Source organism: Watersipora subatra, chromosome 4 (assembly GCF_963576615.1).
Source record: "Watersipora subatra chromosome 4, tzWatSuba1.1, whole genome shotgun sequence".
Classification (NCBI taxonomy): domain Eukaryota; kingdom Metazoa; phylum Bryozoa; class Gymnolaemata; order Cheilostomatida; family Watersiporidae; genus Watersipora; species Watersipora subatra.
This window is the reverse complement of record NC_088711.1, coordinates 26458862-26482926: the sequence shown is the minus strand read 5'-3', so window position 1 is coordinate 26482926 and position 24065 is coordinate 26458862. Positions and strand designations below refer to the sequence as shown.

The following is a 24065-nucleotide window of genomic DNA, read 5'->3' as shown; positions in this document are numbered from 1 at the left end:
ATAAATGAAAGTCTAGTGAGAGATTACTGTTTGCAGCTAGTGATGGCAGTGATACGTTAATTTTTTTGAACGAAGGTACTTTGGGACTTATCTACTTTGAGAAGATAACTTCTAATCTAACAGCGGTCGTACGTTATTATCCAAATTTTTTGACGGATAAAATCTAAATAGCACGTAGTTTGACTCGTTAGCAAAAGTCGTATTAACAAACTCGGGCTAATGTAGGCAGGACGTGGAGTGAATTCACAAATTATCGACGTGTGTCAAAGTTTATATTTTAGGTACTCTTTGCCATAGGTTTTTCTCATTTGTATTTGTAGTACACGAAATTTTGTAAACAACAGTTTATTAATGTATTAGGTAATTTTGGTCGCTCAATATTTTCGGTAGAGAAAGTTTCGTCCAAGAATGTCTTGCCCTATTTTACATATTATTTTGAGAAAGAATCTAGAAGTGGAAATTTTTCTGTCCATTCAACTAAGGATTTTCAAAGGTGCACTACAAGCTGCCTAAAACACCAATCTATGCATTAAATTACAGTCACAAACTTTTGGTACTGGGATTAAATCAGTTTTCAAATCAGGGATTAAACATCAAATATAACTATTTTGATAATATTACCAATGATATACAGCCCCCACAACTGCAGGGCTGTATATTATTGATATTACACCTGTTTTACCATGACCTAATGCGACAGTGCATGATAGTAAATCACAATAACTGAGAACACTCTTGAAATCAGTTTTACTTTCTACAATGCTTTGGTCATTCTTTTTAGTTTGACTTTCATAAGAAATTGCACACCCAATCACCAATAATGTGGTCAGCTTCTTGCCTTGCTGATCATTTTAGCACTTGTTTGAATATACGTTACCTAGCTAATCAAATGCACTGCATATTATTTGAGAGTCACTCAAAAATTGAAGACAATCAAACTGGTGACGCTTGCAAGTATTGCGATGCCTTGATGGATGGGTTAAATAAGACTTCATTTATTCCACAAACATACTAATGGATAGATGCAGTGGAATGCATGGATAAGAGGAAAATGTTGTTATGTCACCATATATATCTATCTATATGTTTACAGTGCCTGTACATACAAACCACCAACTGAAGCTCCAGTTAGCTTTGCTTGGTGCCATTAATTTGGTTCTTAAATTTTTCTGCACACATAAAAAACTGCTTTATGACTTCACAATAACAAAATGCTTTCAAATGGTGGCCTACTTTTGGATATCCTACTGTCAACAATTTATAAAACTCAATGATATACACACATTTCCTACATATTCTGACACTCTTTGAGGCATCAAAATATTGTGCATATATGGCCATATATGGTTCATTAATGATTATAATGAGCATTGAAATACATGCTTTTACAATTTTTCTAAGAAGTATTATGCTCTATAAACATTTGTGTTTTTAACAACAAACTAAAATTAACAAAAACGAGAAGTTTATTTTTTTATGTTTAGAGTGCTTTTCATATTTCTTTGATAGTTGTGTTCCCAGTGCTTTGTGGATACATTGCATAGCTGTAACTGACATAAAGTACAATTCATTCTGATACCCATTACAACTATACATTATCACAAAGTCAATTAAAATAGAAACGATTCTTTTAAAAAGCTCTGTCTAGAAGGGTATCTAGAAGATTCGATGCGTCCTGCGATAGTGCAAGCACTTTAGTCATGTTTTATTTTCACTCTTTTGCCGAGACTCTCATGTAGCCCTATAACACTGTTCTATGCAATCTTTTGAGGCATTGGCATGTCTCTAAAGATGGCTGCAGCAGATATTCTCTGAGACAGTATATGTGGCTCATTTTTTCAGATACTTTATTCACTTTCAAACGGCTATCATCAGACGCTTGATGTTCAAACCTAAAAGTGGACTAGTAGTTTTTTTGCCTTTTCAGAAGATTCACTCAAATACCATATTCAGTATACTGCCTTGTTTTCTTTTTTCTGGCCTTTTAGTACATCAGCTGGTTTAGAATTTGGCTATGATTTTTTTGTAGCCCATGTTGACTTGGTTTATCATCTTGCAGGCGTTATCAAAAACATACTTGCAACAGCAGATAAAATCCAAAGTTTATAAAAAATGGCAGATGTGACTGGAGTGTTTAAATCAACAGTGAAGATGTTGAAAGTGCGGCATAAGGATGTCGCATCTATACAGACTGCTATGGGAGATCAACAATCAAAACCTGCGAAGAAACCAAATGGAATCATAGGCGACAATCGGGATAACAAATTTTCAGAAAAAGCTAGAGGAGTTGTGAGTAAACACGTTTCACATAAGTATTTGTATAAACCAGTCAGTGTTACTCTCTCTGATTGAGTTTACAATTTTTTTTATATGTTTAGACTGGTTCAATCATTTATTGAAGATCGGTACATCTACTTGGTGTAATGTTGAAATACCTACATGACACTGGCTGTTATCTTCCCTCAAATGGTGTGAATCTTTGAATTTTTTGCATCCTTTGACATGGCTTGGCTATTGTCTATGGTGGAACTAGCAGAAGGCAGTTTATGTGGAGCAAGGATATTTTGCTCAAAATTTTATTGCTACTTGTTGGTGTTATTGTTTATTTTTTAGGTCACAAATATTACGAATCTACGTACATTTCTAATAAAAAACAGGAAAGCTTACATGGCAGCTTCTAGGTATGAATGTTTACAGTTAGTATGTCATGGTATATATGAAACTAGCACCTATAGCTACACCTAGTCATATCTAAGTCAATGGTAACACATCTAGTGTAGTTACACTTTGTCATATTTAAGTCTATGATAACAATCCTGCTTTAGGCATATTGACACAAATTGATTTCAACAAAATTGTAAATTATCATCTGTGAATATAATTGATGCAATTGTGAACATTGAGAGCTGAAGATCTACAACAAGCCATGAGAAGCATTCCCTCTGTCACTGTTTAGTCTAGCCAGCGATGAACTAAAACCCTTAAACATGACACGAAATACCTGCAGCACCTCAACACCAATTGAACCTTTGCATTAACTACCGCTTACTTTGTCAAGCAGTATTTGTGTCTGCTTCAGTGAGATTCCCCTGCCGGGAGGCATTGCAAAGATGTCCGAGGAAGAATGTGATATGATTGACGCGGATGCTATGAATTACATAAAATTATGTAATGATACTCTTGCAGCGTACAGAGCTGAAGGTAGGGTTAGACTTCCACACAATTTAAGATGCCGTGTAAGAATTCATGGTCTGATCTGTACAATGTTTGTGTGGTCAGGAAAATTAACTGCCTGGTGAGACATTGCTTTCATATTTTCAGCATTGCACAAGCATCTCTCCCCTCAGCAAAGAGAGCATAGAACTTTGGTTCTTAACATGATTGCCGAGTACTTAAAAGGTATGTCAAGTGATAGCAGGTGATCTTGATACTGTGTGTCATCACAAAGCGTTATACCAAGTGATGGTTGGTACTCTTGGCGCTGCTCGTCGTGATAGTGTTTCTTGCTGAGCACTGTCGGGATATATTATGTTGGTTTTTACTTTCAGTTATCAGTTAAGAGATAGTTCCATCTTTAAATTCATTTTATTACGTGTTTTGTCAAATGATAAACAAATACATGCCACCTTGTCATGACAGGTATAAGCACAGCTCATGGCTGAAGGTTTTTTATGGTGTTAGTTGCGACACTTTAGACAACCAACGCAGGTGTCATTTGTTTGCTGCTTTGTTGCGGTCTAAACGATTTATAAGTTGATGCTGTGCTCATGAAAACCATGTAAAGTTATGTAAACTTTTGTGTTACAATAAAATGTTTGAGCACACAGATGATTTGAACGAAAAGGCCTTGTATGTTGGAGGGATTTCTGTTTCAGTGGTCTGTCAGATATACTCCGAGCAAAGAGCTATCAGGGTAAAGAGGGCTGTTGACAAACAGAGGATGTGAGTATCAATACACACAGCCTTAAACTTTGCTGGTCATTTCCTGAGTTCCCGTTAACTGTAGTTTTAATGGCAGCTGCTATAGTCAGTATATTTGATTTAATACGACTTTGGGAAGTATTTCCCAAAGTCGTATTGCACTCTGGAAACCGATGTTTGTTTGATTTTTCCATCAGCCAATAAAGTACTTTATGAAACAGCTAATGCTGACAAGAAATAAACATATAACACTAATAAATGAAAAGTTGTAATCCTTAAAAGTACTTTCTGTTATTGGTCAATTAATCACAGCAAGTTGTTTTGACTCAGCAAAATTGAATGTTTCTGTTTTATACATTGAAGTGTTAGCAGCAACTGGTTGGATGTTTGAAAATCGCTCTAAAAAACTCTAAAATGAATCGTCACACCTTTAAAAACACAATACATGCAACAACTGATGCTACTATGCCCCATGCAACTTCCCCATACACCTGGGAGTTGGGCAAACACATTCCATAGCTCTACTGCGAAATTGGTGAGAAAAAATTGCACTGAACAAAACTTGGTTCATATTAATTATTTAATTATATGAATCAATTGTATATTACGTAATTAGATTTATATTGTACTTATTTAACCATTTCTATGTTGAAAATGATTGCTCAAATCTCTTGTAAATACTTACCACACTATCGTGTTGAGATTGATGCAAAATCTGATGACCCAAACGGAAGCCTATGACTTTGAAGTACCATTTTTAATTTTTTTGCACTTTTTACACCTAATAGGTTTTAGTTGTAGTTTTATTTTAAGTGTGTTATATGTAATCTATATATATTTCTAAGTGTTGGTATGTGCGTCCAGCTATAGATATAGCTATAGGGCACGCTGATTATTTTACCGATGCAGCCACGCGTTACCGATGCCCCTGTTAAGAAATATTTTTGTAAGGTTTAATTTTTATATCTGGGGTCAAGGCCAATTTTTCCCGTGCGGACAATTACATTGTCTTTGTGGAAAGAGTCTTCGTAGGATGTCTCCGTATTCAAAATTTTGATGGATAGCTTCTGGTAGCACAGTAACCTTTGTTATACACACGCTTCTATGCAAGAATTTTTATTATTAATTCAACATATTCAGGATTTTTATTTTGTTTTCTCAGTTCGTATTAATTGTATCATTACCGAATCATCTTTTATTGTAATCGTAGCAAAACAGACTTAATCGAGCTATTACTTGCTAATAATTTCACATTTACATGTACATCTAAACCTTTTTATAGTCGTTTTATTTTTTTAATTTATTTCACCTGCACGAAACATTTTTCTCATGATATGAGGAAATATGAGTTTAAAAGTTGTTTGACAAAGTTTGAAAACCTTTACTGTTGTTTTTATTTTCTATTGAATTATTTCAACTGACACTTTTCTCATGATGTATAGTTTGAAAGTCAGAATGGCAAATGTTGTTATATGTTAAATACAAATCAATATTCTGACCAAAGACTTTTTATTACCCGGGCATTGTCGGGTAGCACAGCTAGTAAGATAATAAAATGATCAGAAGCGTGACCACATTTCAATGTTTGTCACATTGGAGTTTACCATTATTTTTAATATCGTTGTAGGAGTAGATTGGAGTTATCTTGCCCCCATGTGTCAAGAAAAGACGATAAATCTAGCTCTCCCATTAATTCCTCGATAAATTCAGACAGCGCGTCTGCTTTAACACAAAGTTCTGCTCAATCAGTACAAGGTATAACTTACCACGTGCTCGCAATGTGTGACATTACTTGACATGTGAGTTAGCTCAAAAATAGCGCAGTACCAATGACCAATTTCTTTTACCAACATTGTGTATGTATATATAATTTGACGCTGTGGTCACAAGGCTTTAGCATCTCAGAGAAAACCGGTCTGGAAAATTTGCAAATTTGTGTGAGTAAAAAAATTCATACCATATTTAAAGTCACAATTACAGAATTCATCGTTGTCCACAAGATACTTGGCTTGGGCACCTCAATTTTTCTGTTACTTTAAACCTGAGTTTCATAGAAGTGAAGTGAGTTGATTAGAATTTATTGTTGTTTTTATAACCACATGCATGGATGCATCTTTTATTCGATGTAGTACAAAAATCTTTTAGTTGTCTGATATTCTCAGCAGCTGCAACATGCCTTTTATTTTGCATATCATCAACTTGTGCAATGAACTGAACCATTTCTATCCACAGCGAGGCCAGAAGAGATGTTTTCTGAGCCGGTAGATGAAGAAATAACAACTGAAGAGGCACAACTTGTGAGTAACGCATTCATCTACAGTGAGATGTTATTTTTTTAATAAACACAAATATTTATGAATCTACCCATAAGTTTGACTATGATTCACGCAGCAGGCTGCGCCATAGTTAAGTTTGTAACACTTGTAACCAAATCAGGATTGAAGTAACTTGGGCAGAGCAGTAACTCTTTTGAAAGGTGAAAGGAAGCTTCTGTGCGGTTGATGATGATTTATAAAACTTGTTTTTGCCTACACCCCTCTTCAGTGACACAAAAAAAGTTTTAAATTGCAAAATTACCAAATTAGATGTTCTTTTCCTAAAACGAATATTAGTTACAAGTAGGAGTGAGTTGTACGGGTGCCTGGCTAGAGATTTAGAGCATTGTTTGACCTGCTGAATCAGTAGAGAAGTGAAATTGCTGATTAGCACAGTTCTCACCATTTAGCATGAGTTCTTACTGCATTTGAGTACAGACAGTATACTATTATATATTTATATAATTAATATACAGTATTACTAGATGGATGCCCTGCGTTGCACTGGTAATAAAAAAAACTTATAACCCTTACATAGCCTACATTATCTTAGCTACTACATCACCTTCACACTACATTACCTGCAACTGTTTAGAAGCTGTTTATATTACCCGTGCAACTCCGCGATTTCAGTCGTGATGCCAGCTGCTAATCGTTACGTTTGACGCAATGTCATTATGTGTATTTTAACCGATGTAGTTAATATCTTTACTATTATTGATAGCTATGCTCAATTGGACATGTAGTCTAATAGGCAAGCTAGCTGCCTCCAGACCTGGAGGTTCTGAGATCAAAACCTCTGCGAAGCAGATTTTTTGGTCTTAAAACTTTATCACTATAGCTAGACACATGGACAGACTAACCAACAAACAAAAGACAAACATTGAGATTTATATGCATAGGTATATGTAATGTACAATATGTGTGTCCTATACATACACAGACATGTTCACATCATTGACCCACATAATTGACCCACATAATTGACCCACATAATTGATTTATATGCATAGGTATATGTAATGTACAATATGTGTGTCCTATACATACACAGACATGTTCACATCATTGACCCACATCATTGACCCACATAATTGACCCACATAATTGATTTATATGCATAGGTATATTTAATGTACAATATGTGTGTCCTATACATACACAGACATGTTCACATCATTGACCCACATAATTGATTTATATGCATAGGTATATGTAATGTACAATATGTGTGTCCTATACATACACAGACATGTTCACACCATTGACATAATTGACCCACATAATTGACCCACATAATTGATTTATATGCATAGGTATATGTAATGTACAATATGTGTGTCCTATACATACACAGACATGTTCACATCATTGACCCACATCATTGACCCACATAATTGACCCACATAATTGATTTATATGCATAGGTATATGTAATGTACAATATGTGTGTCCTATACATACACAGACATGTTCACATCATTGACCCACATAATTGATTTATATGCATAGGTATATGTAATGTACAATATGTGTGTCCTATACATACACAGACATGTTCACATCATTGACCCACATAATTGACCCACATAATTGACCCACATAATTGACCCACATAATTGATTTTTAGTTCAAGTTAGAGAATGAACAGCTGTATGACGAAATGAACAGTACAATGGAAGAAGTGAGGTAAGTTTGGTTGTACACGGGTTTAGTGGAGCTCAGGCTAATAAATATTTATCAGTTTTGTTGGTAAGAAGACATTGGACAAGTAGCGACAATTTTCTTGCAAAAATCTTTTTGTGATGTTAAGTGTGGTCTATTCTTAAAACTATTCTTCATTTTGCAACAATCTCTAACATTTTTTGTCAACCTGATTCAATAAACAAAATACATCTTTCCCTCTACGATTTCATGAGCTGCAATATCATCACAAAGAGTTGTTTTTTAGCAGGTTTTGTTACACCACCTACTGTATGATCTAGTATTACTCTATTGCATGTGTAAAATCTTGCAGTTCACAAGTTATTTTTGGCTATTACAATTTTTTTAGCATTTCCGTCAAAATTCGTTACTGTTGCATGGCATCCATTAACATGCTTTTCAAACTGCAGACACATAGAAGGGAAGGTGGTTGAGATATCAAAGCTGCAGGACATATTCACTGAAAAGGTTCTAGAACAGGTACGTAGATCTCACAAACTCACCTTCCTATTTTTTGTTGTTGCTATGGTAGCGGTCTTGTCATTTTTGATACAGTGATTATTTTTGTAGCCGAGGTTCTGTTGTGGGTTCCAATGCCTGTTATATAATGAAGCATTTTATTATTCTTGCATCAGGAAAAATCTTTGAATTAAACTTACATTTTCAGGATGTTGACATCAGCAGAATAGGGGATACAATGGTTCATTCGACAGAAAATATTGTGCAAGGAAATGATGACATACGAGAGGTAGGCAATACTTTTGCTATTGTTAGTATCTTTGTACTTTTCTGCATTGACTGTGACTTTATCCTCATACACGCAAAATAAGTGCTTTTGAAAGTTTTTACAAGAGAATGATTGCTCCAGCTTACTTAATTTATACAGCAATAATGTTACACCAATTTAGAAGAAGTTAGTAAATATTATTGCTATAAACTTTAAATGTTTAAAAAAGTTATATATAGTAAATTTTCAGTAAACATTGCAAAGCAATAAATATTGTTAAAATTTCTCAGACACGCGAGGTCGAATTATCTATTGTTGCTACTGACCGTGATCTCTACAGTTATCACTTAGACTTAGTAATACACGAAATGAGACGTCATACATGTACATGTAATTTTTAGTGAACACTCAGAAGTATGGCACTATGGCAGGGGGTAGTAGTGTTTTTTCAAATTATTGATTTATTGAGATAAGAAAACAGTCAACACTTTCTATAGATTCAAAGTAATGAGAAAAAAATATTGTGTTAAACGATTTTAGTAATAATGTTGCCAACAGAGCAAAGCAGGACTTGAATTTGTCCTTTTACGTAAAAATAACAGACCTGTCAAATGATGCATTCAAATTCCTTACGTGACGTGGAACCTCTGTGGGACCCATGAAAAATATCTATTATTGGCTCTGGCATGATGAATGCTCTAATGAGTGCAAACCAATGTACTTGTAGTTTACTCCACCTTCCACTTTCAGCACCAAGTGATTGATATGATAATTACTCTATTCATTAGAAAAAGACCGTCATACGAGTCAGTAACAACATATTTACATTAGTTGTGGTAACCTATAAACATTACATGTTGACAAGGATCTTAGGCAATGAGGTGTGTACAACTCACTCCTCCCCTAGGATAGTCTAACCTAATCACTGCAATAGCTACTGACCAGTACAGATTTGAGGGGTACATGACTAAAATTCAATTGTCATACGCTTGTTTATCTCTATATATATAAACTCTGAATGCACCGTAAATGAGTTGATACCTGATTTTAGTTTTATACTGCTTATTCATGGTTTCAATCTATTTGAGTAAAATATTGTTTTATTTACTAGTTACTATCTACTATCAAAGCTATTTTTACTTATGAGTTCATATAAAACGTCTAAACATCTGTCCCAAAATGAGATTGTTTTGAGTTTGTGGTAAATCACAAGTTTTTTGTTGGTTATCATGTTTATTTCTTAAAATGCATCAGTGATGCTTGCGATGTCCTTGTTTGTTTTTTTCAGAATTTATCCGTTTTTATGCGTTCACCAATTCGTACCTGGCAGGAATAAACAATATCAAATATTGGTTGCCATTTGATTTTACCAAATTCGAAACAATTTTTATGACTAGAATTTATATATTTAGTACCACAAAGTTTTTTTTCGTAGGAACGAAGAACAATTCTGGTCCCGGAAAGGATTATATTCCCCATCTATTTTAGGCTATGAAGAACAACGTTGGTCTTTTGAAGAGTTATATTCCCCATCTATTTTAGGCCATGAAGAACAACGCTGGTATGAGAGTGTGGATTATATTTGCCATCTGTGTTCTCTCCTTCACACTGCTCTTTCTCGACTGGTACAATGACTGAGGCTCTTACGAGGCATCACATCAACCAGTTCAGTGAAGATGTTATGCATGAATTGTTGACAGAGCTTGCTAAGTCACCGATAAATGGAAGACAAGCTTTGCTCTAGCTTTTGTGACACTGCTATCTTAAAACTCTATTAAACTATTTTCGATAGCTGAACAAACCGACGACACAAAAATGGAGAGGCGATTCTAGATTTGTACTACATGGCAGCTTGAAAGCTGTTATACTTTAATTAGCATCAATTAGATTTATCTTATGGTCTGGGAATATGTTGACTGCGCCTGTGGTATGTATATTATTTAATAGTCCAAGGGGATGAATTAAAATAAGAAGCTCATGGTGCTTTTCAACTAGACGAAATTTAGCCAAAAATCATAGGCGTGTGTACAAGGCCATCTTTAGGCGAACAGAAAGTAATAGTTATTGCGTCTTACTTGCATCCATTAATTTGGGATATTGTTCAAGTACAAACACTATTGGTGGGCACTGTGATAGCGTGAGCGTCTGACAGACTAAAACTTGGCTATCTGAGAAGTGTACACGGTATATTTAATTGCTTGCCTCTAGGTATGCGTAAAAATGCCATTCTTGTATGACAGTAAATAGATTATGACTTGCTTAAAATTGTCTGTGTGATCTTCAATACAACAATTTCAATAGATCCATGAATTGCAAAAAAATATTCTATTCATTCATTTTACAAAAATACATAAAAAGAAGCTACAAAAGCTAATTGGCCAAGGCTGATTGCCAGAAACCCTGCTATGACATGAATACTTGACGTAGAATAAGCGAGACTTATATTAATTGCACTAGTGGTATTCTACTCTCTTGAAGACTAGCATCTCACCGATTGCCACCTCAAACTCAAGTTTTTGGTTTCCTTTATAAAAATTTCGATAGCTTTCAAATAACTCAAGGTCTTTTGGAATTGGCTGCCTGTACCATTCTCCTGGTGGGAAGACAACTTCCCTTTTCGTAGCGGAGGCATTTATAATTGGCGCCACTAGGTATTGGTCATCAAATATAAACTGATCAACAAGATCAAAATGGTTTTCTGATAATCTATCATTTCTCCACCAAATTGGCGCATACAACGGATAGAGTTTATCTCCTTGCTCCACGTGTTCAACTATAGCAGAAACGGATCGTAATTTTTTACGAGCCGCAATACAGGTCTCCCAAGCTTCTGCCACTTCTGGTTTAGTCATTTGTTTTGCTGCAGAACTGGAAATGTGTGTAACAGGCAAAAAAATTGATAACTGCAAAATTCTGATCAATTGCTCATCCGAGAGAGAGCCAGGGATCTCTCCAGCATTAATAAAGTTATAGCCTAGCATAGAGCTATGTAAGATTCGCCGAATTCTGTCACCGATGTCCTCAGTTGGCTCGAGATATGTGACAATAGGATGTTTCTGGTTCGCCGACACCACGCTGGACATTATAGAACGAGGGTTGGCTGAGGTGACTAATGATAGCACCTTGGTGACAAAAGGCTGAAAAGTGTCTGTCGACTCGTTGAATGCATAATACTCCTGGCCACGGATGTCACCACTTGCAAGGTTAGTTGCGAAGAGAAGGACATCTTGGCTTGCATTTGTATCGAGTTTGCTAACAGAGGCAGTAAGGTTAGGAATGGAAGCATTTAAAAGAAGGTGAGGGATTCCATTCAGATTGAATAACCTTGGTACATCCATGTCGGTAGAGGCAAGCCATATATTTCCCCAAAATGGCTTCAATATAGATGTATATGGAGATACTCGTAGGCCATAAACGGGTTGATTTAGAGTCAAGTCATCCATAATATTGCGATCTAAACTTTTGTCTATTATGTAACTGCTTGATATGTTTCTATCTAGCAATTCTTGAAGATCGGCTTTCCCATCCACTGAATATAGCGGCTTGTCTAGCAAGGTAGAGCTGGTGATATTCTTTTGGGTAAATGCTTGGTAATACTTATCCAAAACAAGCTTACGCACTGCATTGTAATCGTTCGCACGACAGACGGAGTAGCTTAACTTCCTACGACCCACTTGATAGCCATACCAGCTTGACAAACAGAGTCTTTTGCGAGCAGCATCGACACGCAAGTGCAATGGGAAGTCATGGTTGGCAACAATTGCCATGCCGCTCGTTGATAGCCACAGTCTTTCAGCCATATGTCCAAACTTCTCACCCGGTAGATACATCGTAAAATTAATGTCATCTTTTCCAAGTGATAGAGTCCGTCTGTTAATATGGCCACCATACCAGTAGCCATAATTCTGTGGGTTGATGTCGATACAGTCTTCTAACATCGGATTATAAGAATCGCTTGTCCACTGAACATCCAGACAGAAACTTTCATTGTCAAGATTATGAGATGTAAAAATAACCTCGCTGACGTCATGCCATCTGTAGCAGCTGCTTGCCTGAGACTTGGTACAGTTATTTGGCAACCCAGGAGAGATGTTCACTCCCAAATAGGCCTAAAACAGACATAAAATAGTAAACCAACACGTACCTAGCATCAACTTCTATAACTCTTTAATCTACACTTTAATTCCTACATGATGAGCATTCACATGACTCTTTTAGTTTCAGCGTTAGGCTTGCGCAAACCAACTGACCTTGAATAATACGTCTGCTGTGAGAGACATGCTGTTTGCTGGTGTTGTCCACTCATATATAAATAGCTCACGACTCCTATAATCCAAGTGATAGCCTTCGCTGGAAAATTGTTTGGCTCGAGAGGACTCGATTGTGACCAGAGTTACTACTGTGGCTGAGATTATCACGAGGAATGTAAATACTAAACAGAAATGTATTGGTCGCAGACGCTGGTAGCACTTTTTTGTTTTAGGCTTGTTCACCACAGCAGCTTTCTACAATATAAATAATTTTATGATAAAATCCATGTAGCTTATAACATCACAAAAGTATTGTTTTGCATGTCTGTTTAATTGGAGTCATTCCCTCCAATTCTACAAAAGAGTAGATAATTCCTAAAAGTAGTTTTGTCCTATTCGGAATATTTGCTATCAGTAGTAGTTTTTATCGGATGGCATTGATATTGCCCAAACTTACTAGCGTTTGCATATTTTAAAATTCAAGATAAAATGTGGAAGCCTTGTTCATATTAGGTAACAACTCCCACGCCTAACGCTGAATTATATAATGTGATTTCTATTTTATTAAATTTGCGCACACTTTGATTCTTTCGTAAACAGGCAAGTAAACTTCCATAAAAAACTATCTGTGATTCTACTTTCACACAAACAGATGCAAATTATATGTAGATGTTTATATATGTGGGATTACAGAAGACATCATTTGCAAACAAAAGCTCCTCTGTTCAGGCTAAAATCATGTCAGATTTAAATGATGGACCTATCTCTGCATACAGTCAGCCTGAGTCAGGCATGGGTATTAAGACAAGGTAGTTCTCAGGCTATCAAAAATACAAAGAAGTGGTACGGATTGTTCTTAAGTTTTTGCAAAAAACCAAACTGTGGTCCTGTGACGAAGACATTCGGAAATGACAATTAAATGCAACAATTTCAAAATTTTACAACTTTGTTGACAGCAGTTTCCGCCATAATACTTTCACTGCTAGAATAAAGAGAAAAATCACTTTTCTACAATCATATACATTACTACGTTCCATATAAATTGGAATGATTTTTTTCAAACCCATAACCTTTTTCGGACTTTTTATGGTGACACCATTGATTTTGCGAGTTTTTTCTAAATCTATTGCTATTTCAAAAATATTTGTATTCTAAATTTTTGATTATTTAGATTGAGTTCAGTTCAATTTTTATGCTAAACAGATCGACCCCATTCCTAAACCTCCTCAACGTTCAAGTGCGTTTAATGTTAGATGAAGTGCTCGCTCAACTAATATTGGCTGTCCAAGTATTCATCAGTCTACTAATTGAGCGAGCCCTTTACGGTCATTACTGATTATCTCTGTACTGAGTCCGTAAGGTAAGTACTTCATATGAGACAATAAAAAGGGAACCACCAAATAAGGATAACGTTTAACATGACCACAGCAAATCATGTAATCTACGGATGTATGAAAAAGAACCGGGTGTTTAGGTTTTCTAAAGGAAAATTTAAAAAGCTTCCTGAGCTACTTCTCTACTTACAGACTCTTAAGTCTCAAACTAACGGTTGAGAAACTGCAGTAGTGCAATGCTTATGTTTAGATGGCATCGTGTGGTGCTAATAGATGACTGACTATACATGGATTTTATTAGCTTCGACGTAATACACATCAAAGGCTAGGTGGTTTTATCTAAAAATGAACAAGCAATGATTGCTCAGTCTTCATAGAAGTTCATTATCTTCACTTCTGTGTTGGCAATGAAAATAACGAAAACATTCTCCGTGACTCTCACCAATTTTCATTGATAAAGTATGTAAAACATGACATGACCAAGGTTGGCTGCAAAACGCTGATACACATAAACACAACAATATTGATCTTTGTTACCGCATGAATCATATTAATACCATTTTGGCCACATAGTCATACGAGTAAACTTGATGAGTTTTATACTGTAATAAAGGATGTATGTGTATCTATCGTTCAACAATGCCCGTACCTCCTTCATACCAACCGACAAGGAAAAGCGCATATGGTTTAAATAAATTATGAAAAGTTGCTTAATTATTATTCAACTGATCAGAGAAACCATTTTTTATACATCGAGGGACTTTAAATTAATGCAGAGTTATCTTTTCTGACGTGCAGTCTACTGCCAACAATACAAAATTTTATCCATTTTAGGACTAGAAAATAAATTTTTGATGCAATTTACATTGTTTTACACCATAAACTGTCTACTAAAAAGCACATAATTCATGAAGTAAAACACAAGATGCGGTCAGTATTTCGTAAACAACAATGAACATGTGCTCATATGATTGTTGAGTACTGAAAATAAGGAGAGGGCTGTTGGCAACTGAGCCATGTCGCCAAGTTCCTTCGTTTTGTCTTGATGGTGTCTGAGTTTTGAATTTTTGGTCGACATCTGAAGCGAAAACGTGTTGAATTTTCTGTATGAATTCCGATTTGTTGGAGATCTGAGACGTTTTCAAACCAAGATATGAATATACTGAGCCTAGCCAACACACTTTATCAAAGGCTAACACCATACTCCAATGAAACTTTGATGAAACTATAATAGCCCATGCTAATTATTACAGAGAATACATCGCATACATCCATGAATACCTGAATACCTTGTGTAATTGTTTTCATAGATTCAATAAGTGCTTAACAATGATTTGTTTATATTTGTAAACTCAAGCTATCCAAAGGTATTCGATGATAAATAAAGATGAGAAAATTGTAGCTATAAAAAGAATCCATTTTTGTATTTAATTTTTGTCTGAAATGCCTGAAAAAAATCGATTTTTCAGCATAAGGCACAAAAATATACCCTTAATACATTGTGTTTTATACAAATTAGAAAATAAGAAAAGTTATAGAATAATAACCCGAGTAAACAAAAAACATTATTAATTAATTTTCATTTCAATACCGCGTGAACCTCCTGTAACGACTGCATTAGAAACATGCCGCTCTTTAGTGCATTTGTATAGCAATATGGATTTCTAATTAATGCCAAACGATGACTGCTTTTTGGTAAAAAAGATTAGCTTTATTATATCCATATTTATGTTTAGTTTTCACACTGTGTTAGCTACATAGAAGTTAACTTTGAAATATGTGGTGATTTGTTATTGATAGGAAAAATTCTTGCAGTTACAAATGCTTACTATTACATACAAAAAAATGAAATTATAACATTTTTCCTAATAGCAGATCGTATTTAGTGATACTTTCCCTGCAAACGTCGACTTTCAAAAAGAATGTGTGCGACGAGCCACTTTCGACTGCCTCTGAAACTGTCACATGTGATTGCATAAATGGTTTTTACCGAAGTGTTTACCCAATTGATAGAGATGTTGAAAAAGCTAAACATCTATGATGCACTGGCCTCTGTCTATGGTAGTTATGCCCCTCCTTTATGGTAGTTATGCCCTAGGTTGTGTTCACATTAGCCAGGGTTAACAACCTGGTCAATCCTACCTATTAAATGTGCACCAGGTGCTATTGTTTACCTCAGCTACAAATGGAATGTAGCTTTAATAACAAATAATATAAATACATGGCTCCGTTGATATTACTCAATTTTTTAATACCCATAATGTTATGAATTTAACCTGATACTAACAACTGAAAGAATAGTAGAATAGTGAATGAAAACAGGTACGAGTCCACATAAAAGTCTTGACTGTTTAAAATCTTCTTGATTTATACAAAATAAGGCAGGGTTGGTTGCAGAGAGATTGGTGTCTAGATGGGTGAGTCCCTACAGATGTCTTGAATATTACATCTGTGTCTAGATGGGTGAGTCCCTACAGATGTCTTGAATATTACATCTGTGTCTAGATGGGTGAGTCCCTACAGATGTCTTGAATATTACATCTGTGTCTAGATGGGTGAGTCCCTACAGATGTCTTGAATATTACATCTGTGTCTAGATGGGTGAGTCCCTACAGATGTCTTGAATATTACATCTGTGTTAAGGAATTAGTTTAGGAATTGACGGCTCCCATAAGGTAAAAACTGACAATGGAATTGAAAAAGAAAAATTGTGAGCCAGTTTTATCTTTCTTAAATGAAAATCGGCATTGAGTGACAAAAATTATTACACAAATTGGTAATGCAATAGTTACTTTAGCTAATAGATGTGTAATCATAAAACTACATAGCGATTTCGCTTTTTTAAAAGTATAAGTTTTTTAATTACATTGTAATATGACACCAAGATTCAATTTTAAGATATTTTGCATATTGTTTACCTCATTTCATTACTAAAAGCCAGTTTTATGAATACGGTGTGTTTGTTCTCGAACATAATTGGCAGCATTTAATAAAATCATTTGTCTTCTTTGTCACTGACTCTAGTCCATTAATAACACTTACGATTATAGAAGCTTCCGTTTTTCTCTTTTCCTCTTCTTTTTGCTTGCTGCCAAAAAATCTTCCCATGGCTGCCAGTGAACCCTTGTGTCGCTCTCTCAGCAGTTTGTTGATACTTATGTTGGTTTCATACGCTGAATTTATTGTCTCGTGATACTCCTCGTGACTAGGTAGTCCAGGAACGGGCACAGATATTTCAAGATCAGGATCATCGGAGTTACCCTGCTTATCCGACCTCATTTCCACTGTCGCCTTTTTGTAGAAACTGTCATCAAACTGTAGTTTGTGGGTTCCACCGCGACGGGTGATAGGGTTAGGTTTCGCTACACCTTCCTCAGGAGAGGCAGTAAGAACTGTGGAAACAGTGCTAGGCAGATCTGATGTGGAAGAATCAATTTCATGTGGTACATCTAGTAGAAGGTGTTTATGCGATACTCCGTTGCTCAGTCGATGCTATAAGACAAAGTACACAGATGAAGGTTATGAATCAAACAACATTCAAAGCAATTTCAAACTTTTCAAAGTAGACTTCAAAATCAGGGTTTGACTTTAAACTGGAACTTTGAAATTTATTTTTTAACTCGACGGATGTGATCTAGACTTACGAATAGAGGCCGTCTGCTCAGTATTGTGTCACATTTGCACTAAACCAAGAATGATTCAATTCGCATAAAGGTTGTAGGACAGTGGCATATGGTGAGGGCACGCATTAACCACTCGGGGTAAATAACGAGCATGCCAAGCTATGTATGTAGCATCTTGTATACCAAGAATTTGCAAGAATAAAACCAATTCTGTCAGCCGACGCCCAACCACTCCCCTTCTGACCCCAGCAACAAAAGAAACGCCCAATTCATGAAATTAAAACTTTCCAATCTAGCTAGCACTATTGCTGACCCATACATTATTTGCTTTCATTTTCAAATGCAAATAATGGAATAATTCTTGCTGGAGATAAATATCATTTAAATGTAAATTGACATTATGCTTATCGTTTGATGAAAAATAAGGTGTATATATAAGCATAATATGCCCGCTCTATCAGCAGAGATTTGCAGAGTTGATATCTTGGCGAAGATACTGGGTAAACACTTTGTGCCCCTCTTTGACTCTTATATAACTTCGTAAAAATTATCAAAAACAATTTTGTTGAATTGGAATGTAAACTTTTAACACATGAATAGAAATAGGTGGAGCAGACAATAGTAGCAATGCATTCTCCCACTCCATTTGCATTTTGCTGAATATCAATGACAGCGACGCAAGGGCTGAGATGACAAGAGAGACACATAGACAGGGTAACTGACTCATAGACACGATGCCAACAGATGAGTTATGCTTTGTTCGCCTGACAAGTGCTCATCGTTAGTCAATAGAAACAGCAACCATTGAATGACTTCTTTTACCAAAGCACAATTTAACACAAATCCTACAATAACGTAACATTAACACGTCGCCGTTTGATATCTTTAACAATTTAATGTGTCATTTTCTCTGTTTTACGATTAAAAATGCATTACGTAAAGACAGACTAGCCACACCCACCTGACAGCAGATGAATAACTAGCACGCCTTTCCTGAGCCAAATGCTGCATGGCGTAAGACTGATGCTTGCATTTGCTAAGAATGCGACGATAATGCTAGTCTAGAGATTGCAAATCCATAGCTTTATGTAATCAATATAGGGAGTGCAGGAGTGCAGATGCCCTCCAGCCAAAGCTTTTGGACATGAAATGTAAGCAGTAAAAAGGAGGAGGCGCGCGAGCGCTATAATTTTCACTGTAAAACCTCACTACCCAGGACTAAGATACGACTGGTTGAATGTGAAACATGTAAGACCTCTGGAGGAACTACATCTTAACGAAAAATGTGCAGTTCACCAGACTACACCATGGTCTTTACTACAAAAATAATATTATATTAGATATTACTAATAGGTGCATAGCTTTATCAGGAAAATAAATTATTTACAACTGTGCTGAGGTATTATTACATTCTAAAAAAGAAAAATCTTCCTCAGAAATAATTGCGGACATATATTTTTACTATAACACGAGTTTTATTCCCCATAAACTAAGAATATTGCCTTTGTTAAATGACAGCTCGTACAACACGTGTGTAATCCACTAGTTCATAGATGAGCAACTGTGAAGATGTAAGGAATCGTCTTACCTTGGAAGGGCTGTCTAAGTCTTGCGCACTGTAGAAGCTCTGGTCACCATTTGAGACATTGGATAATGTACGGGGCTTGATATTGATATCCTCAATGCTGTGAAAGACCTCCCCTCCTACGCCCTCCTTTCTTATTTCCTGCCAATAGATATGCAACGCTAAAAACCATTGGTCGATGCGAGGCTAACCTCCCATACAATAGCCCCACCTGACGACTCCTAACTGTTACAGACAATAGGCACTATCGCAATTAATCACCATGCATCTTATCCAATCAACTAATAGGAAATTTCCTGGGGAATGGTAAGAAAGAATATATTAAAGTCAAAGGTAAGAGCTAAATATAGCCACAGCGGCACCATTGCTTTTACAGTCACGGCCTACGAACTACTACAGTCGTCACAAAGGGAGATGAACTAAACATCTATTTTACAGGCAATATAAGCATTTGGTGCAAATGAACAACCACAACATGAAGTGAATTTTACGCTGATAACAGAAACACATCTATAGTAGTACATGTGTAGGTTTAACATAGACATGTGCTGGCGCCCATCATATCTACCAATCTATACACAATATTGATTAGGCTACCAATCTATACACAATATTGATTAGGCACACTGGTATAAGGTACTTACTCAATTCTCAGGCAATATGCAAGGTTACCAGACGCATAACTAATAAATGAAAAAAGGCAACCGATAAGGATCTTTTGAATAACGGTTAAACCGAAACCATACACTGATGCTTATATGTAACACATATATTACATGAGCCAAAGCAGGTGAGATTAGTTAGCTTGATCAAAAAGCCTTGAAGGAGAATATTATATAATTTCATTAAACACAAATTATATAAGAGGAACTTACAAGTTGCAAATATTATGGAACTCAGTGCACCCATTGGAAGAGATCTAGTAACATCTTTTAAAACATTTAGATAGCTATTCAATGGAAAGGTCACAAACAAATGCATATTACTGTACTATGAATAACAAACTAATGAGCTTACGAAATTAAGAATTGTCTCATCTTGATTTATCTGATGGGGAAAAGGGTAGACAATCTTTAGTAACAGCGATAATTTATTATTACTCGCAATCTTAAAGGTTGGCTTGCAACAAAACTCACATTACAGTTATTTGGTATCAAAAGATTCGCCATGTCTTACTCTGTTGTGTTGTAGGTGCAAAATATGTGGAAATGTGATTACAAGCTCATAAAAGCTCAAAAATGAACAGTTAAACGCCGCCATCACGAAACCGCTGTAGATTAGAATCTCCTTCTAAAACGGCTCAAATGGGACGTAATTGTACAAGATGGCTTCTGTTTACACTTTCACGCAACCTCATTCATCGAAATATTTTCACAAATATACTTCACGATTCAATAAAACCATGTCTATTGTTCTTACGCGTCTATTTTATTGTCATTGTAATGCTGTCACTTTTAGCACTGATATCTTCTAACTTACCATAAAAATTCGTTTAATTTTTTAACCTTATCTCGAAGGAGTACATACTATCGTCTGATAATCATGACGAGCCTGTTGGCCACCTGTGATAATCGAAAATTGCTGCAGAAATTATTTGCGAAGTATTGGGTCACATGATCAGATTACGACTAGACGATTAGACCAAGCCGAAACAAAACTGTGAAGTAGCGAGCGTCTATATTTGATACGGGGTCTTCGGTAAAACCCGAAGTGTCTGTCATAAACTAGTGCTACGAGAAGTTTTATATTGAGCCTTTTATTGGCCTTTCAATTCTTGTGAGAACATCACGTGACAAAACAATAACCAAATGTAATGACAACGTCAGAGAAATAAACTGATTCCAATCTACGGCGGCTTTTCGTTTTTGAGCTTTTAAGAGCTTTTAATCACATTTCCACATATTTTGCACCTACAACACAACAGAGTAAGACATGGTGAATCTTTTGATACCAAATAACTGTAATGTGAATTTTGTTGCAAGTCAACCTTTAAGTGAATCCTTGAAAAATTCAAACTCGAACATTTGATGAGCAAGTCCCAAACATTCTTATGGTGATACGGTCCGATAACTGCAAGCCCATTATTTGCTAGATTTTCCAGCAAAACCTAGCCTATAATGTACTAGACAAACTGAGGAAGGTTTGCCATAGCCTTAAATTTTAAATAATCAGCACATCAACTTTACGAGCGTTTTTGTATATGAAAATAACAAAATTTTACTATGCATTTCCATCTGCTTGCAATGAAAAAAATACCGTTGCTCTAGAAAACTGAGAATGGAGTGATTTACCGTGATCTAAAGGGAATTTGCCATCATGTGACATAACTGTGGCAGCTAGCCAAAACATTCTTTTAACGCCTACCAGCAGTTATGGAGAGCTGTTCTCTTTTTCGTGATAATTATATATAAGGAAGAATTCTGGAATGTTCTTAAGAAACTAGTAACCATTAGCATTAACTATATAACATTCATTAAAATGCTGGTTGGCATTAGAACTTAACTGTAATGCTCATTGTAGAAATAAAACAGCGTATTTTTATTAGTACCTACCGAACTAAGGCATAGTTCTTAGGCGCTACCCTAAATGATCTGTTCAGCAAAGAGATCGCAACTCTCCTTGAAATAATCTGGCCCGCAGTACTTACATCAGACGTTTTTTCTCCAACATTTTCTTGTGGAATAGTCTGATAGGACGTTGACAGTGATGGCAGCTCACTCAGCCACTGCTGCACCGAGGGTCGTCTTTCAGATCGGCTGCCAGTCGCATGAGGAGCATTCGAGTTGTATAACGGATCATCCTGGGCAGCGACTGACTCAATTTTAAACTTCTTGCTTGACGACTGTTTTCTCCCGGAGAGATCTTTTGGAACAGCCGACTCCGCGGTTGCGTTACTGTGCTGAAAAATAGTGGTCAACTCCAGTTGCCCATTATCTGCCATGTCGTCAGGGCTCTGAGCTGTAACAACCGAACCAAACAAAGTAGCCAAAGACTATTACTGCTACTCGACCAGCACTTTGACTAGCTACTATACTATAAATCAACTACTCCCCAGGTTTAACCTTGAAAATGGAAATAACACACATTAGTCACAATAGGCTTGTAATCAAGGCAAACAATGAGATGATATGAAAGATGCAAAGGTCAGCGAATAACAACAACCAACACATCCTTGAGTTCATAAGCTGCCAGACTAATCAACCCTTAGAATGAACAAGAGAGATAACTTTTACTTTCGAGTATACAATTATAATAAAGTGAGCAGTACTAGGTAATATAAAGCACTGACTTGCTATCACCCTGACCGAAGTCAATCTTTCTACCCGCACTATTGTATTTGCTACTGCTGTAACAAGGCAGTCTCGGGCTACGCTGCCTTAAAGATCCCTAGGTCCATCCTAATTAAAAAATTCTTACACATCACACAGGCATTCATGGATATTTTAAGTGTGTTGTACATGACATAGAGCCATTCTTATTGTTAGTATTGTGAGTAGACAGACATAGCCTGCTTTCTAGCACAATTTATTTTTAGCTACTGAAAATTGTTTTGTCAATTATGATTACGAGCAAAAATTGCACTTGATTATTGAGAATACTAAAGAAGAATGGTGTGCACTAATTTTTTTCACATACCAGCAAAATGGTTGACACTCTCTGCAAAAGTTTCAAACAAACTTTTTGTGACACGCCCAAAGGCTCACACACAAGGCAGGCCATGTAACAGCGGTATGTTGTCATGACTCGACATACAAAGTTAATCTGTTCCGATATCTTTTCGCATGTATAAATCATAGCATAACAGAGAATATAGCGCATTCTTAAAAGAACGCTTCGTATTTTGTTTAATCCATTCTAGAGCCCATAGACTTAGCAATAAATACTTCCAATAATTAAGTGTGATACTAAAACAAATACATGTATTGTATAAAATTATGTAAAAAAAACTTATACAACATCTGAAAACTAGATTAATAAAATGAACAATAATCAGTGAAAAAACTACATATATTATTTCACCTTAGAAAGAGAAACATGAGCAGACGCGTAGGTGCACCAATGTGTAATTTTACTAAAAAATGATTGATATAAATATAAGGTGTAACTTACTCAGCTTGTACTGAAACTATTTTAAAGTACATGTAACTTCCTTTAAAAATTTGTCACTATCACATTTTAGCCCCGATTTCTACCAGCTTTTCACCTTTCATGTGCAAAACTAATGGATTGAGAAATTTCAGATGCATGTTGGTAATTATTTTATATGCCGAGTCAAATATGAACTCAAATTGTATGCCCCTGTCACAAACTTCACATGTAGAGCTCATTGTAAAGGAAGGTTAGACTGTTTTAGAAACAGCAAGGCGCAGACTTGAAAGCATGATGCGTTCACAAAATGCTCCACCGACAGATATAATTGTTGCATGGAACACTCAGAGGCACATTGCCTTTAAACATGCTATTGTAAGAAGGAAAAATTTTGAAGAACTTTTGGCCTGTTCTAGCCATCTGACTCCTGTCCTAGCCATCTGACTCCTGTCCTAGCCATCTGACTCCTGTTCTAGCCATCTGACTCCTGTCCTAGCCATCTGACTTCTGTTCTAGC

The 24065-nt window shown here is 36.0% G+C and overlaps 2 protein-coding genes across 5 annotated transcripts in view; one reads left to right on the top strand and one right to left on the bottom strand.

The window, feature by feature from the left end:
- Positions 1-218: 218 nt before the first annotated feature.
- LOC137392793 (syntaxin-18-like) lies at positions 219-10350 on the top strand. Its single transcript, XM_068079123.1, has 12 exons — positions 219-281; positions 2060-2289; positions 2614-2681; positions 3080-3201; positions 3322-3399; positions 3876-3942; positions 5549-5676; positions 6154-6218; positions 7867-7925; positions 8351-8420; positions 8608-8688; positions 10210-10350. Exons 2-12 carry the CDS (start codon positions 2113-2115, stop codon positions 10303-10305), a joined length of 1011 nt encoding a protein of 336 aa, XP_067935224.1. The 5' UTR covers positions 219-281; positions 2060-2112; the 3' UTR covers positions 10306-10350.
- A 770-nt stretch (positions 10351-11120) lies between these two features.
- Positions 11121-24065, bottom strand: part of LOC137392792 (SITS-binding protein-like) — a 30136-nt gene continuing 17191 nt past the window's right edge. For all 4 annotated transcript variants that reach the window (XM_068079120.1, XM_068079122.1, XM_068079119.1 and 1 more), the window contains 5 exons: positions 22107-22417; positions 19463-19600; positions 17294-17743; positions 12918-13172; positions 11121-12776 (listed from right to left, as the gene is read on the bottom strand). In XM_068079120.1, the coding sequence (XP_067935221.1) occupies positions 11121-12776; positions 12918-13172; positions 17294-17743; positions 19463-19600; positions 22107-22400 (2793 nt within the window). In that variant the 5' untranslated portion in view covers positions 22401-22417. The remainder of the gene's footprint in view (positions 12777-12917; positions 13173-17293; positions 17744-19462; positions 19601-22106; positions 22418-24065) is intronic.

What these genes read in the sequence shown, in the direction of transcription:
- LOC137392793 (XM_068079123.1), top strand. Translation starts at nt 2,113, where the DNA reads ATGGCAGATGTGACTGGAGTGTTTAAATCAACAGTGAAGATGTTGAAA. An exon ending in TGCAGCGTACAGAGCTGAAG is followed by an intron (nt 3,202 to 3,321) that starts GTAGGGTTAGAC and finishes TCATATTTTCAG; the next exon opens with CATTGCACAAGCATCTCTCC. An exon ending in GCTGTTGACAAACAGAGGAT is followed by an intron (nt 3,943 to 5,548) that starts GTGAGTATCAAT and finishes ATATCGTTGTAG; the next exon opens with GAGTAGATTGGAGTTATCTT.